Source organism: Phocoena sinus, chromosome 2, assembly GCF_008692025.1.
Source record: "Phocoena sinus isolate mPhoSin1 chromosome 2, mPhoSin1.pri, whole genome shotgun sequence".
NCBI classification, from domain to species: Eukaryota; Metazoa; Chordata; class Mammalia; order Artiodactyla; family Phocoenidae; genus Phocoena; species Phocoena sinus.
This window is the reverse complement of record NC_045764.1, coordinates 91,661,886-91,677,884: the sequence shown is the minus strand read 5'-3', so window position 1 is coordinate 91,677,884 and position 15,999 is coordinate 91,661,886. Positions and strand designations below refer to the sequence as shown.

The 15,999-nt window shown below is 49.4% G+C and overlaps 1 protein-coding gene across 6 annotated transcripts in view; it reads left to right on the top strand.

Moving 5' to 3' along the window:
* The window catches only part of STARD9 (StAR related lipid transfer domain containing 9), a 67,041-nt gene that overhangs the window by 20,563 nt on the left and 30,479 nt on the right, over window positions 1–15,999 (top strand). For 3 of the 6 annotated variants that reach the window (XM_032622157.1, XM_032622160.1, XM_032622161.1), the window contains exons 8-17: window positions 105–202; window positions 620–829; window positions 995–1,092; window positions 2,231–2,308; window positions 2,731–2,802; window positions 6,454–6,633; window positions 10,143–10,194; window positions 10,528–10,665; window positions 11,368–11,450; window positions 11,570–11,673. In XM_032622157.1, coding sequence (XP_032478048.1) covers window positions 105–202; window positions 620–829; window positions 995–1,092; window positions 2,231–2,308; window positions 2,731–2,802; window positions 6,454–6,633; window positions 10,143–10,194; window positions 10,528–10,665; window positions 11,368–11,450; window positions 11,570–11,673 — 1,113 coding nt within the window. Of the gene's footprint in view, window positions 1–104; window positions 203–298; window positions 830–994; window positions 1,093–2,230; window positions 2,309–2,730; window positions 2,803–6,453; window positions 6,634–10,142; window positions 10,195–10,527; window positions 10,666–11,367; window positions 11,451–11,569; window positions 11,674–15,999 lie in introns of those variants that run through there. The other 3 variants (XM_032622156.1, XM_032622158.1, XM_032622162.1) reach the window with 3 other exon arrangements.

The following is a 15,999-nucleotide window of genomic DNA, read 5'->3' as shown; positions in this document are numbered from 1 at the left end:
CTTTTACACAAAATGCAACATAATGGATAGTGTTTTTCAACAGCATTATAAGGATAGTGTCTTCTTGTTCACTTTCGTTTCTCTTTTCATCCACTGTGTTTTAGTGAAAGAGCAGATCCCAGTTACTGTAAGGACCGGATTACTGAAGGAGCCAATATCAACAAGTCTCTTGTGACTCTGGGGATTGTCATCTCCACCTTAGGTATTTTGACGGTAGCCTGGATTATCAGAGTGGGAGGGGAGACTTTGAAAAATAACTCAATATGTTTTCATTTTGTCAAAATGGAGTAGATACTAAAAAGGTTCTTTCTGATAAAGTTTACCTTCTGGCTTTGGGCATGAAAAATTGATATTTGTAGTTTTTGAACACAATGTGACCATCATCCTACCACTCTCATTCCAAAAAGAAGGGAGACTACAAAATTGTTTGGCTTAAATATTCCATCTCTTGAGTCCAGAGTCTAATTCAGGGCCGACACTTAAAGCATCCAGTCATATGCAGAAAGGGATTAGGAAGTGTGATGCTAAGTCTACCTTCTCCAACCATTGCTTTGTTTTAATGCATTTGTTTCGTAATTCCTTTTTTTTCTTCCACTTTTATTATTTTTTGTCTTTTAAGCCCAGAACTCTCAGGTATTCAACAGCTGCCAGAGCCTTGGCAGCACAGTGAGCGATGGTAGTGACAGTGGGATCCCTAGCTCTCCTTCCAGGACCAGCAGTGGAGCAGGACCTTCCCAGAGGCAGTCTTACATCCCCTACCGGGACTCTGTGTTGACCTGGCTGCTGAAGGACAGCCTCGGAGGCAACTCCAGAACCATCATGGTTGCCAGTGAGTAGGCTGCCGGAGCTGGTTCTGTGTTGAGACTGGTGCTCTGCCACTGCCGCCCATTTCATCAAGGGTCTCAGACAGCCTGGGCGACGGCAGCAAGGCCAGTGGTCATGGGCTGGGTTGGAAAGGCTTGGCGTGTGTTTTAACCTTCTCCTTCTACCCCAGCCGTGTCTCCTGCACACACTAGCTACAGTGAGACCATGAGCACGTTGAGATATGCATCCAACGCCAAAAACATCATCAACAAGCCACGGGTAAATGAGGTGAGACCTTCATTTGAAGTCCTGGTCTGGTACAGCAGTTTACTCCAAGTTCTCCTTTTTTCCTCTCATTTGATTTCCTTCTCTTTGTACTCACCCCAGCTGCCAGACTTGTTCTCCAAATGCCGAGGGAGTGAAATTCTTTCTTTCAGTGTCATACCGGTCTCTCATATCTCAACTGGCTTCATTCAGTTGTCTTTTTTGAATAATTTATTTTAGATGTTTATCTAAGGCCCATTGGTCTTAAGAGCCCTTGTACACTGTTGCCACTCGAGGAAAGATCATTTAAAAGTGTCTGTGTTTACTGCCTTTATTCCAAGTTTATGTTGCTCTGTGCCTTTTTTCATATGCAAATTGCAGTGCCGTCTCTGTTTTGGGTAAAAGTTGCATATGAGGAATCCTTTAGTCTTGAAAGCTGAATTAATAATGAGAATATTCCAAAAGTTCCTCATCTACTTTGCAGTTTCGGTGAAAAGTTCCAGGGCAGGGATCACAAATGGGTGGCCCACATACAGCCCATTTATGGACTGTTTTAAAGGGCAGTGTAAGGACTTCCCTGTGGTCCAGTGCTTAAGACTTCGCCTTCCAATGCATGGGTGTGGGTTCGATCCCTGGTCGGGGAGCTAAGATCCCACATGCCTTGCTGCTGAAAAACCAAAACAGAAAACAGAAGCAATACTGTAACAAATTCAATAAAGACTTAAAAAAAAATAAAGGGCAATGTAATTTGTCAGGTACTAAGTTTAGTCACACTCAATACAGGAAGATTAGCACCTTACATGCTCTGGCATTTGTATTATATTACCTACCTGACCTCCTGCTCTAGGCAGTGATTCTCAAACTTTAGTGTGTATCAGAATCACCTGGAGGGTTTGTTAGATCACAGGTAGGTCCAGCCCTCAAGAGTTTCTGATTAATAGGTGTTGGGGCATTGCGGGAGTGGAGGTGGTCCACAGAATTTGCATTTCTCACAAGTTCTTAGGTGAAGTTGCTGCTGATCCTGGGACCACACTTTGAAAAAACTGCCCTAGAAGTTACTCCAAAGGAGTAATCCGCTTCTTCCAGGCTAATTGCGAGTAGCATCTCACAGCCATTCGGGGCCTGATATCAATTAGTGGTGACCGAGTTCTCTGTGTTTCAGGATGCAAACGTGAAGTTGATCAGAGAACTCAGGGAAGAGATTGGAAGACTGAAAGCCATGCTGCTGAGCTTTGAGCTGGTATGTGGGCAGTCAGGACTTTTCTGTCCTCCAGAGCCCCTTCTCTTCTGCAGGGTATCTGAGCCCTGCTGCATTGTGTTCTCAGTCAGGTGATGCTTGTAGAGCAGAGGCCAGAGATAGGATGGTGATTACTCTGATTACCTGTGTAGTTTCAGATGGGGTGGGCACCCTCTCACTGTGTCCTCTCTGCTGTCCAAAGGGCATTTTCCTGAATGGCCCTTGTCTGTATGTGGGCAGATATGGGGAATGGGGCCCTCCAGAAAAAATTCCTTGAATTCTCCTTCTTTGTATCAATCTGAGCCCAAATACTTAGGCTTCTGATTTGTTTCTGATTTTAACGATAAAGTCTTTCCTTTATCTGCATCTTTTCCTTCACAAGAGTGAGGGTGGGACCCATGAAGCACATCTCTCTCTTTGTGCAGAGAAACTTCCATTCATTGAATGAGGGAAAGGATGAAAATCTGAAGGAGCTGGCTCTCCAAAATGAATTGAAGGTGGGTCTGTTGGGGAGACTCAGTTGTGCTTCACATCACCTTGGAAACAGATCTGACCTCCCTCCATCATTCCTGGGCCAGAACTGCTCCCCCACCAGGACAGAGAGGTTCTATATAGAGACAGCCTTTGTCTCCATTGAGCCTTGAGTTGGGGGATGTGTTTGTCATAGGGCTGGTGACTGGCTTTCTGACTCTGCTTTGTTTTCACAGGGGATCATGATAACTCCCTTCAGATAGTGACAGTAGCCTAGGAAAAAAATTATTTTCTAGTAAATAAGTAAATCAATGACATGTATTCATTGAACATCAACTAGGTGCTCAGCACAATGCTGCAGGAGATACAAAGAAGTCCCTGCCCTAAGTTGGCTTGCAGTCTAGTTGGAAGCACATTTAGAGAATGATTAAATGAAATAACTTAGGTGAGTTAGACGTAAAGAGCTTAGGAAGGAAGAAATCAAATGTGGCTTGGAATATTCAGGGCCAGCCTCAGTGCTGCAGTTGGAAGGCAGAGAACTTGAACTAGACCTTGGAGGATGGATAGGGTCTGTTAGATAGGGAGATGGGCAGAGGTATTGGGGTGAGGGAGGGATAACAGAAGCAAAGCCACGGAAGTGAGAGAAGGGCTGGTGTGAGACACGTGGACACACGGGGTGTGAGGGCAGCGAAGCTGGCTAGGATATGTGCTCCCGGTAGAGAGGAGCGGAGGGTAGGGGAGGAGAGGTCCAGTTCAGGAGGTTTGAACTTGACATGAACAGGGTTACTCACAGCTTCTTGAACCCAGTTAGTGACATGATAAAGGAGTATATTGGGGAAATTAATATGACAGTTGCATGTAGAATGGATTGAGGGCTGGAAGCAGAGAGATCAACAAGGAAAGAGACTGTTGTTGTGACCCCATGAGGGTGAGGACATTTTGGGAGATTGAATCAAATGGTGATTCCCAGAGACTTTTTTTTAAAAAGTCACTTGTGTTAAGTTTTTCTTTTTACTTTGTTTTTTTTAGCCGTGCCACACGGCATGCAGGATCTTAGTTCCCTGATCAGGGATCGAATCCGTGCCCCCTGCATTGGGAGCACAGAGTCTTTACCACTGGACCACCAGGGAAGTCCCCCAGCGACATTTAAAAGGAAGAAGTAGCAGGCATTATTTGGTGACAGGTTAGATTTAGGTCTTGCAAACAAATGTCCCCATTTCCAGTACTCTACTGCATCATCCTTACATGTTCTTAAAGTATCCTGGCTATGTCAATATCTTGTTACCCAAACTAAACTTTTGGACTACTTCACATATCCAGAAGTTTCTCAAAAATGCTGTATTTAGCTATATGGTCTGACTTTTGGTTCATTCCAGGCACATTAGCATTTTTACTTTATACAGGCCGGCAGACCTGGACTTGAACCTGCCGCTTGCTAGTCTTACAACCTTAGGCAGGTAGCAGTGGGTGATGAAGGCTGGCCAGAGGGGAGGTGTCCTCTGCAGCGCCTCCAGGGGGATGTGCCCTGCCACCTACCTCTGCCAGGGCCCAATCCAACCCAGCCCTTCACGGGTACCCTGTAGTTTTCAAACTTCAACTCAATGATTATAACATTAAAAAGAATGTTTCGGGAATTCCCTGGCGGTCCAGTGGTTAGAACTCTGTGCTTCCACTGCTGGGGGCGCAGGTTCGACCCCTAGTCGGGGGACTAAGATCCAACAAGCTGCATAGGGCAGCCAAAAAAAAGAATGTTTCTAGAGTCATAAAATACTTGTACCTAAACTTGGCATGATTGTTTTTTTCTTAAGTTTTCTCTTTATGAGAGAAGGACTTAGCTGAATCCAGTTCCTTTTCCTGGTCTTCCTCAGTTCTTCCACTCCCAAAAGAAGCTTCCTGCCTTGATAACAATTTCCACTGTAAGAAATAAAAAGGACCCTATATTCAACATTGTTCCTTCATGTTTCCCAAGTGGGCTTAGCTTAAGGCCTCTAAGCCTTGGTGTGTTTATTTTTTTTATTATTATTATTTTTTTGTGTGTGTGGTATACGGACCTCTCACTGCCGTGGCCTCTCCCGTTGCGGAGCACAGGCTCCGGATGCGCAGGCTCAGTGGCCATGGCTCACGGGCCCAGCCGCATGTGGGATCTTCCCGGACCGGGGCACAAACCCGTGTGCCCTGCATCGGCAGGTGGACTCTCAACCACTGCGCCACCAGGGAAGCCCCGGTGTGTTTATTTTTAAAACTCTGTTCCTGATCCATAATCTCTCAGTGTTTTTTTAAATTAATTTTTATTGGAGTATAGTTGATTTACAATGTTGTGTTAGTTTCTGCCGTACAGCAAAGTGAATCAGTTATACATATACATATATCCGCTCTTTTTTAGATTCTTTTCCCATATAGGCCACTACAGAGTACTGAATAGAGTTCCCTGTGCTGTACAGTAGGTCCTTATTAGTTATCTATTTTATGTATAGTAGTGTGTATTATATATGTCAATCCCAATCTCCCAATTTACACCACCCGCCGCCCTCAGTGTTTAATAACATTAGTTATTACTGTTGTTATTTTTTTATTGTGTGGTAGTTCAGACCAGTTTCATAGTCTTCACTCTCCCTGGGGAGACTCGTCTTGGTGCTTTGTTGGTGTTTGAGGTGCATACAAGCTTATATTAGAACTCAAGGTGCTGCACCTTGGGAAAGAAGTTCACAAGAGGACTCCCAGTATGGATCACATAGGAGGGGGGTGGAAAGGTGAATTTAAACATATCAATAGATATGTGACTCAAATCCCAACTAATTTTTTAAAATTAATTAATTTATTTTTGGCTGCATTGGGTCTTTGTTGCTGTGTGTGGGCTTTTCTCTAGTTGTGGCGAGCAGGGGCTACTCTTTGTTGTGGTGCGCAGGCTTCTCATTGTGGTGGCTTCTCGTTGTGGAGCACGGGCTCTAGGCACACGGGCTTCAGTAGTTGTGGCATGTGGGCTCAGTAGTTGTGGCTCGCGGGCTCTAGAGTGTAGGCTCAGTAGTTGGTGGTGCACAGGCTTAGTTGCTCCACAGTATGTGGGATCTTCCTGGACCAGTGATTGAACCTGTGTTCCCTGTATTGGCAGGCGGATTCTTTTTTTTTTTTTTTTTTTTTTTTGCGGTACGTGGGCCTCTCACTGTTGTGGCCTCTCCCGTTGTGGAGCACAGGCTCCGGACGCACAGGCTCAGCAGCCATGGCTCATGGGCCCAGCCGCTCTGCGGCATGTGTGATCTTCCTGGACCGGGGCACGAATCCATGTCCCCTGCATCGGCAGGCCGACTCTCAACCACTGCGCCACCAGGGAAGCCCAGCAGGTGGATTCTTAACCACTGCGCCAGCAGGGAAGTCCCCAAATAATTGTTAAAAATAACATTTATGGTGCTTTTTTTTTTATAAAAACAATACATCCTCATTGCAGAAAATTTTAAAAATAACATTTTTGAGTTTCTATTTATAAAAGTAACAGCTGCTTTTTGAGGAAAACTTAGAAAACAGAGAGAGCTCACAGAGGTGCAAGGGCCCATGTGCGGCCTTGAATAGTCACAGGGAGGAAAGTGAGGAAGTGATGCCGTGAGGAATCGGGCCAGATGGCGCTGGACCGTTCATCTGCTCCCTGTACTGAGTGTCCAAGACCACCTCCTCTGTCTCCTCAGATTGACCAGCTGACTAAAGACTGGGCCCGTAAGTGGAACGAGTGGAAGGCCCTCGTGGAACATTACAGAGTGGACATCAACAGGAGGAGGGCTGGGCTGGTCATCGACTCCAGCCTGCCACACCTGATGGCCTTGGAGGACGATGTGCTCAGCACAGGTGTCGTGCTCTATCACCTCAAGGTGAGCGGGCGGGTGCACCCCCCTCTCTCCTTAAGCCGTTGGCCCCAGAGGTCAGGGAGGGAAAAGCCGGCAGCATCGAAGAAAGCCGCAGAGCTGCCCTCAGGTGTGCCCTCAGGAAACTGGGCCTGCCAACCAACTGATGTTTTGTTTTTGTATGAATACAGCAGAAGACTAGTAATCAGAACAATCATTTGGTGTTCAGCTGCTGCTACTGTCTCTCTTACTTTTGTTCTCTATGCCTAAATTTCCTTGTTTTAAAGTAAGAATAATGCTTGTATTCCTTATCCGGCTTCCTGAAGCACAGGAGTGCAGTCATGGAGGTGAAATCCTAACCTCGAAATTCCGGCAGCACTCCTGAGCGCTCCCCGCAAATACAGGCTGCTCACAGCCGGCTTTCAGAGGCTAAAGGGATCAAAAGATCTGAAACAGTTCCCTTCCCGTACTTTCCCACTTCATTCAACCCCCCTTCTCCATTACTAGGTTTGCCTGGGAAAGAAGAGAGGAAAGAGGGAGTAGATTTAGGAAGCTTCAAGAAAGCATGCAGGAGTCTAGAGAGCTGGGGGGTGAGGGGTGACCAGGGCGTGACATGCAGCCACCCACAGAAAATAGAGTGTTGTGAAGGCCTTCCACAAAGACCTCGCTGCCCTCGTTCTTTGTCACCTGGAGGCCAGGGCCTCACTTCTGAATGAAGTGTTTTGAGGGTTAGTGACCCATGTAATCTCATATCCTGTCCTCATCAAAAGTGTCCTACTATAGAAGGACAGTCCCCATGGTTGGCTGAACATACTTTACATGGCCCAAATCCCTATGCTCATTGAAAATCCAATCTTCATTTTGATAATTGTCCCCAGCACGTTAAACTGACATTTAAAAGGAACAGAGTTTATGGGGATGTGTGACGCTGCTGTCATCCCTGGAGAAGTCAGATTGCTATTGCTGCAGTACATGTGGTGGGAAGATGTCGGCACGTCTCACACATTTAGAAAGTCTGTGTTCTGAGGATAAGCCCTCAGGGAAGTTGTCAGAGACTGAGCCTCCCAGACAGAAGGTTAAAGTAGCTTCTTTTTTTGACACAGTATAAATCATCTCAGTGAAAATGCCCCAGGCAGAAGTATCTGTTACCTTAATAACAAATCTGAACACCAAAGGCTATCAATCGTTCCATTTGTCAGAACCATGGGGAGAGGTTGGAGGTCAAGGAGAGACCAGATGGATTAAAATACTCAGTATTTGAGTAGAACTGATCTGATATATTGATTGGAGGTGGAGTGAGTGGATGAAGTTAGACGTCAAGTGGCAGAGCTTAGGGTAGCCACAGAGGGTTGAAGGATGATGGGGAGATTGAGTTGGAGGCGGGAGATGGACGATGCTGGAGTGCTGGTGTCCTTGCCAAGTCAGTGCACTGGGGGTCACTCCCTCCCTCATGTTCTGGACATGAACCTGGGGAAACAGGATTTCAGGCTACTTCTAATCATGGCATTTCTGCAGGTTTTGTACCCATTTGCCCCCTTTTTGTTTGTTTAGATCCTGGTTTGGGTAGTAGTGTAACAGTAGTCAATCAAGATTCTCTGTTTTTATTTGCTAACTTGGTTCCAGACCCAGAACTAGTCCCTCGCAGTGGCCTGGGAACTGTTTGCCTGAGTCACCTTGGGAAGCACCTTAGGTGGGGAGCGGGCAGCAGGAAGGGAGGGTGGAGCAGGTTACTGATATCCTGGACTTCATCTCATAACTGCCTTTGTGCTGCTGCCCCTCCCAATAAACAGGCATAAAGAGGCAGAGGGGCAGCAGGCACAGGCGCCAGCTCAGCCCATGTTAAATGAGATGCCAGCACATTTTGGGGTAGTTTCTGCTCTGCAGATGTAGAAGTTGGGATGTGCTGTGGCCTTTATTCCTTTGGGAGGAATGTGCCTCATCATCAGGGCTGACCTTGAACCCCTGAGAGTGGTCTTGACCCCCCTCCCTCGATTCTGGATGGCGGTGTCTGGAGACCGGCATCCGTTGGATCGTGTGATCCTCAGTGGCTGAGAGGAAAAGCCTGGGCTCTGGCTGGTTGTGGGTGTACGGGGGGAGCCAGAGCCTTGTTCATTCCTTCCAGGGGTCTTTCTCCTCAGGCGATTTTGGGAGAGCTACAGGGCCCTCCTTTCTGGCTGCTGATAGTGAAGCCTAGTGCAGAACTTTCCAGTCACTTCAAAAACATCAGTCACCGGGCAGGTGGTTTGGTGAGGTTGGAAACACGTGGGCACAGGACCTGGAGAGACCTGAATGCTAGCCAGGGTTGTCCTACTTAGTGGGTGGGCTCCCTGGGCAGCTTATCCCCTGTCAGCTTCAGATTCCTGATCGTAATACCTACGTTCTGGGTTGTTAGAGGATTAAATGAGAGCTATCTGTAAAGCACTTGGCGCAGTGCCCGGGACACAGGGAAAAGTTAAATGTAAATGATAAATACATATCTTGGGCTTCCCTGGTGGCGCAGTGGTTAAGAATCCGCCTGCCAACGCAGGGGACACGGGTTCGAGCCCTGGTCCAGGAAGATCCCACATGCCGCAGAGCAGCTAAGCCCGTGCGCTAAAACTACTGAACCTGCGCTCTAGAGCCCTCCAGCCACAACCACTGAGCCTGCGTGCCTAGAGCCCATGCTTCACAACAAGAGAAGCCACCGCAATGAGAAGCCCGCGCACCGCAACAAACAGTAGTCCCTCGCTCTCCACAGCTAGACAAAGCCCGTGCACAGCAACGAAGACCCAATGCAGCCAAAAATAAATAAATAAATTTTAAAAAAGAAAAGATAAATACATATCTAAACTCGCATCTCTGTTGCCGTGTTGCTGCCTTCCTCAAACAGAGCTATGTGGTCTTAAACTGCATTGTTATAGTCCAAGGGCCAAAGGCCTTGTCTTCTACTAACCCAGTGATTCATTGATAGTAACTCCAGTTTCCCCCTCCTCTCTTGTACTCTCTTCCAGTCTTTTTTGATTCTAGATGTGCTTTTCTCTCTTTTGTGCTTCTTTTTTGTGCTTTACTCTTCTTAGAATCTGGTGTCTGTTAAACTTCATCTGCGGACCAAGAAGGTAAAAATCCTGTGCTTCCATACATCATCCTAGAAGGCATGTCTCTTTGAGACTGACTGGACCAAACTTGGACCACATTAACCTTAAGCCCCGGGAGAAAGCTATACCCATGTGCCCACTTCCCCAGACTAGAGAAGCTCTGACGGCCTAACTCCAGGCTATGGGACAGAAAGGAGCTGGCCAGCCCTAGTTGGACTTTGCAAAAAGCTGGTGCTGCTTAGTCGTGCATTTTTCTGACCCCACCATCTAAGGGGCTTCCTGGGCTGCAGCGTGAGTGGGCAGAGCAGTCAGAACATCCTGGAGCAAAGCTGAGAAGTGGTGTGAAAAGGCTGGGGTGGGCATGGGAGGACGGTGATGACGCTCAAACAGGTGGGCTCTCCTTTGGGGGCAGGGCTGCATCCGTTTTTATTCTCATTAAAATGGCTTTGTTTTTCCCTTTAGGAGGGGACAACAAAAATAGGAAGGATTGACTCAGACCAGGAACAGGACATTGGTGAGTGACAGAGCATATGGGTCCGATGCTCTGTGGCAGGTATCCATGCTGGATGGGTTTCTTCAGAGGAACGTGATGGTGCTCTGAGAGGAAGGAATCTTTGAGGTCTGAGGGGCCGCTCCTCTTTCCCTGACAGGTTGTGGGTCTGGAACATGATAGGAGGAGACCCACACGGTGGGATGATCCAGGTCTGGGTGGTTTCAGGGGGTGGCTCTTCCTCTCCTGTCATGATGTGAGATCTTCCAGATGTGGATTCTGATCTCATCAGAAGACTGGAGGAGGTGTTTCTCTGGGCTGTGCCTCCACCCAAGTGACCCCCGCCCCCTTCTGTAGTCCTGCAGGGTCAGTGGATCGAGAGAGACCACTGCACTATCACCAGCGCCTGTGGGGTCGTCATTCTGCGGCCTGCCCGCGGGGCCCGCTGCACAGTCAATGGCCGGGAGGTCACCGCCTCCTGCCGTCTGACCCAAGGTAGGGCCCCCTACAGCCCGGTTTATGCCAGGATGAGTGATCAGCGAGCTCCATTCTCATGGGCCAGACCCAGAGAACTCAGTGAGGCAGGCTTTAATGATGGAACACCCAGCCTCTGCACCCAGAGATCTGAAGATTCCCTAATACAGTCCTCTTCCCATAAACAAGCCCCAATTCCAGGGCTCCAGAGTAGAGAGTGACTCTCTGAAATTAGTACCTGTGTTTGTTAGCTCTGTGTCCTTGGGAAAGTCTCTGAGCCTCAATTTCCTGTAAAATAGGAATAATAATAAAATCGTTGTGAGGATTGAATGAGCTAGTCTGTGTAATGTTCTTAGCAGTGTTCTTGGCACTTAGAAAACATCCCTTATCGTGATTACTGTCACTATTACTCCTACTATTAATCTATTCAGATTCTGTCTGTCCTTTGAGGCTGAGCTTGGATACCCCTCTTCAACAAAGCATTCCCTGACTACTCCACCTGGAGCTCATCTCGCTTTCCTTGGGAATAGCAGAGCTCCTCCTGTTCATCTCATTAATTCAATACATACGTTGTACGGTATCCAATGAATACATATCTTATTGACTCAGCTGAATTATCAACTTGTGGGGGCAGGACTTTGTGCCCCAGAATGGTGGCCTGCATGTTACATGTGCTCAGAACGCGAGCTGTGCATTGAATTCGCGTCGGTCTCTGTGCCACAGGAGCAGTCATAACCCTGGGGAAAGCACAGAAGTTCCGATTCAACCACCCCGCAGAGGCCGCCGTCCTTCGGCAGAGGAGGCAGGTGAGCACCTGGTGTTTCCACGTGGCTCCTGGCCTCCCCGCTTCTCCTTTCTGGAGGGGGTCGAGCTTTGTCCGGGTCTGTTGGGATGGGGGTGATGATGCTTCCTTCCTTGTCTGCAGGTTGGAGAGACTGTTGGTAGCAGTGGCTCTCTGGAGTGGCTGGATTTGGACGGAGATGTCACTGCCTCCCGGTTGGGTCTTTGCCCTTTGCTTGGGAAGGAAAGGTGAGAGACAGCTGCTCGTTCTGCTGTGGGACGTTTTGGTTTTGCTTTTTAATTCATTACAACATGGAGCGGGGAGGAGATGAGTGTAGCAGCCAAGCTCGGAATGAGGCCTGGTCTGAACCAACGTGGGCGAGTGTTCTGAGGACGCTGAGCTAGCCGCTCAGCTGGTGGTTGGCAGGGTGGTGGTCGTGGCCTTCATTCGTTTCCCCTTGGGTATTGCAACTTTCTTCATCACTGAAAGAGGTATATATCATATGATGTTTCCTGTGGTCACCTTCCTCTGTCAACAAGATTTACACCTGCTGTATTTGTGGATATCTTTGCTGCTTTTGGACCTACCTCTTTAAATTCTATTAACCCCTTTAAATTCTGGCCTGCCTGTGTGTGAGCTCACATGTGTGTCAGTTAGCTCCAGGACTGTGGCTTCCTCTGAGTTTTTAAAGTTACTGTGAGATTGAGAAGCCTCTTTTCCTCATAACCATGGGCCCAGTACTATGCATGAGGGGCAGGAACTCCAGGACCAACATGAAAATATCTTGGGGCTCTGCCCTGTGCTACTCGCTTCACCTGCCTTGAGACTGTGGAGTATGGGTCCGAGTTTTCTACATGACTCATGGGAACTGCTTTTCTTCTTCATAGTCGTTCTTTATCCATTTCTGCATAGAAGCCCCCTCCCAGATCGAGATGCCTTGTGGGTTGGATCCTGGGAATAATGGTGTCCTGTTCTGAAAGCCACAGTGGCTTGTACCTTGGAGACTTCCTGTAGAAAATGTCAGCAGGGGACCCGGTACCTGTGCGACCCCTGGTGTGGGGGGCTGTCCAGCACCATGAGCACAGGGTGCCTGGGAGGGTTCTGATGGCCCTTGGTCCCCTGCTGCTCTTTCCTCAGGCCAGGAGCCTTGATGGCAGCTGAGGATAGCCTTGGGGCAGACCTCGGTGGTGAGATGTTGGATGAGGACAGGAGCACTCTGAGGCAGGTAGTACGAGCAGCAGGCAGGTGCTCACAGGAGGGCTGCTGACGACCAGAGGCTTGAGCCCACACCACCCACTGCTGCCAGGGGCTGGCGCACACGTGCTGGCAGTGCTCCAGGGCCTAAGGGAGGATGGTCAGTGTTGGGTGACTGTGGGCCCTGAGGGGTGACATAGGGTGGAGCATATCAAGATCAAGGTAGACTCAGGACTGAGGCCGGGGCTCTTGTTTGTCAGAGTGGCCTCCCTTTTTGTAGTGAAGTCATGAAAGCAGGCCTTGTCTTAGGTCAGTTCCTTTGGGAAGTCACACTGAGGATGTGTTTTTCCCAAAGTCCAGAGGTCTACAGGGAACGGTTCTCCAACTTAAAGAGCCTTGGATGCTGAAGAGATACATTGGAGCTGGGTAAAGCGACCTTACCTCCTAGTTGTACGACAGAAAAGCTGTGTGACCTTAGGCAAGCTACTGAGTCTCTGAGCCTATTGGCTCACCTCTAAGTAAGGATGCTACCGTCTCCCTCCCAGGGGTCCTCGTGACACAGGTTGAAAGAGCGAGTGCACATGGAATACTTTGCCCAGTGCCCAGTGCCCGACACCCCACAGCCCCGCTGCCGGGAGGCCCTCACGGCAGGGGCTGCCCGGGAAGGTGGCCTCCCTTTTGCTTTCCTGTCCTCCCACCTTGCCCCAGTGGACCCATCCACCCCAGAGAACACTGGGCTTCTGCCTTTTTAAGGTCTTCTCAGGCTCTCTAGCTCCATGGGCATGGACGTGACCTTTCAGTTGCACCAAGAATGCACCCTTTCATGCAGAGGACAGAGGGGGACTGGAGAAGCAGGCCTCTCCCCCTCACTGCCTTCGCTCTTAAGCTCCAGCTCTGGGAGCCTGTGGGCCAGGCCGGTCCTGCCCAGCTACCATTGCCAGCACGTGTGCGCCAGCCCCTGGCAGCAGTGGGTGGTGTGGGCTCAAGCCTCTGAGCAGGCAGAGGGGCCGGGAGAGAAAGTGAGTGTGCGGAGCCCTGCACGTTGTCAGCAGGGCTTCCCGTCTGGGCTTGTGTCTCCATGAGGGTCTCTCATATGCTCTTGGCTGGGGTCGGCTCCGAAGCCTCCCCGTGTCCTAGGTTTCCTTTCCGCCCTCTTTCTCTCTGGAGGGATGCTTCTCTGGTGGGGAGCCTGTGAAGCCAGAGCTGCCTCCAGAGCAGGGGAAATTGGCCTGTCGGCCTCCTTTTCTCCCTGCAGCAGTGAGTGATCTGGACCTGAGAAGAGTTTGTCCTTGAAAACTGTCTGTTGTCTGTGTTCTTGGCATTTTCCTCCTGGGAATTTTGGGAGCTTAACCTTAAGTGCCTAGAGGTTAAGCTCTAGGGGGGCACTGTTGCTGCTGCCCTAACCTCTGCCACCTCAGCGAGTAGGTGCCATTGCATTTCTACTGTGGAAGCTGCCAGAGCCGAGCAGCCGGAGGGCGCGATGGAGCCCTGGCAGCAGCTGGGGATGCTGGAGTCCCCCAGGGAGAAGGGCACCATCTGAGAGGGACAGAGGTCCTTGGCCGCAGGTTACTGAAGACTGGCCGTTGGTGATCTACCCAACATATAGCATTTAGGTCGCCTTGTTCTTTTTCACATGCTTTTGGGGAACTTGGCTGATGTACTCAGCACAGGAGACATTTTCAGTCTGATGGTGTATGGCTCCTCAGACAAACGTGCATGTCTGTGGGGCTCCTCCCAGACAGCCTCTCCTTGTGGGCTTGCGGCTGCTATGGAGGAAGCTGTATTGGGTCTGTAGAAGCTGACAGGCTGGCTACAGCTTTTCCCGGGGAAGCGTGGAGGAGCTCTCTTCTAGGGAGAAGCAGATTGTAAATCTGAGGGTCCGGGGACAGTCAGAGAAGGAAGCTGAACACTCTCAGGGAATTCACAATAAAGATCTCCTTCCTACCCCTTGTATCTGATGTTGTAGATCTTAGCTGGGTGTGTCTAAGACACTCTGATGGGCTCGGGTTTGTAATTCAGCCGTGTCTGTGGTCAGACACAATTTGGAGCTGTGACACAGGCGTGATACATATAAATATATGTGTAAAATGTTTTCCATTAACTGCTTTTTTTGTTTGTGTGGTGCTAACCGGCTTCTTGTTCCAGTTGCTATCCCTGGCCTTTGCCTTATGTGTGACGAACGGCGCCTTTCCTGTTTTCTGTACCTTCCACTCTTGTGTGTTGCCCTTTTGCCCACAGCAGCCAGCAGCCGTCTTCCCCAGAGCACACTCGCACAGGTACCTGGGCCCCTCCTGATTCCTGGACTCACTGTAGATTGAGTCACCTCCCAGCCTCCTTTCCAGAGAGGAGCCTGCTGTTGTGTCAGCTCCCACCCACGCCCCCATCCATCTATTCACTCTCCCACCCGTCCCTCCTTCACTGTCCTCCTAAGGCTACATTAAGAAATCTTAATTTCTTCTAAGACAGAGGCAGCAGACTTTCTGTGAAGGGCCAGGTTGTGCTGTAGCCTTCGCCGCAGCTATTCTGCTGGGCCAGTGAGGCACGGAAGCCCTCGAGACAATACATAAACCACGCGTGTGGCTGTGCTCCAATAACTTGATTCACAAAAGCAGGCAGCGCATCATTTAGCCTGAAGGCTGTAGTTTGGGGACCTCTGCTTTCATTCTGCTCTACAAAGTGATAAACCTCCGAAGTGGAATGGACCCCTCAGAGCATACTGCTCAGATGGTTTGTCGTCTGCTTCTAGTGTCAAGTCACTTAGAGAATCTCCAAGCCTGAGAGCCGTGGCCTCCTGGGGCTGGAATGAGGGCCAAGGGCAGGATAAGCGAGGCTGGCTGGGGCTTTTGTGTCGGTCTCCAGCAGACCCTGACCCTTCCCAGACGCTCCCCCTCCCAGCCCGGAGTGGAGCCCCCGTGCATTTGGCTCTTTTTGAAACCTGAATGACAGGGACGGAGAGGCCCTGCGGAAACAGCATGGGAGTCCCTTGCATAGAAGTCACGTGTGACCTAGGGAGAGGTTAGCATGAGGGGAGAAGCTGTCAGTCTTCAGAGGAAGGCTCCGACTTATCCATGGTCACACAAGAACCTGGTGGCAGAGTAAAAGCATGACTGTAGTCTAGAATTTTTTTTTTTTTTAGGTGGAGGTGCCAGGGATTGAGCCCGGGTCCTTATGAAAGCCAAGAGAACCTTTTTTAAAATAAATTTATTTTTGGCTGCATTGGGTCTTCGTTGCTGCGCACGGGCTTTCTATAGTTGCAGCTAGCGGGTGCGTGGGCTTCTCACTGCGGTGGCTTCTCTTGTTGTGGAGCACGGGCTCTAGGCGTGCTGGCTTCAGTAGTTGTGGCTCCCGGGCTCTAGAGTGCAGGCTCCATAGTTGTGGCA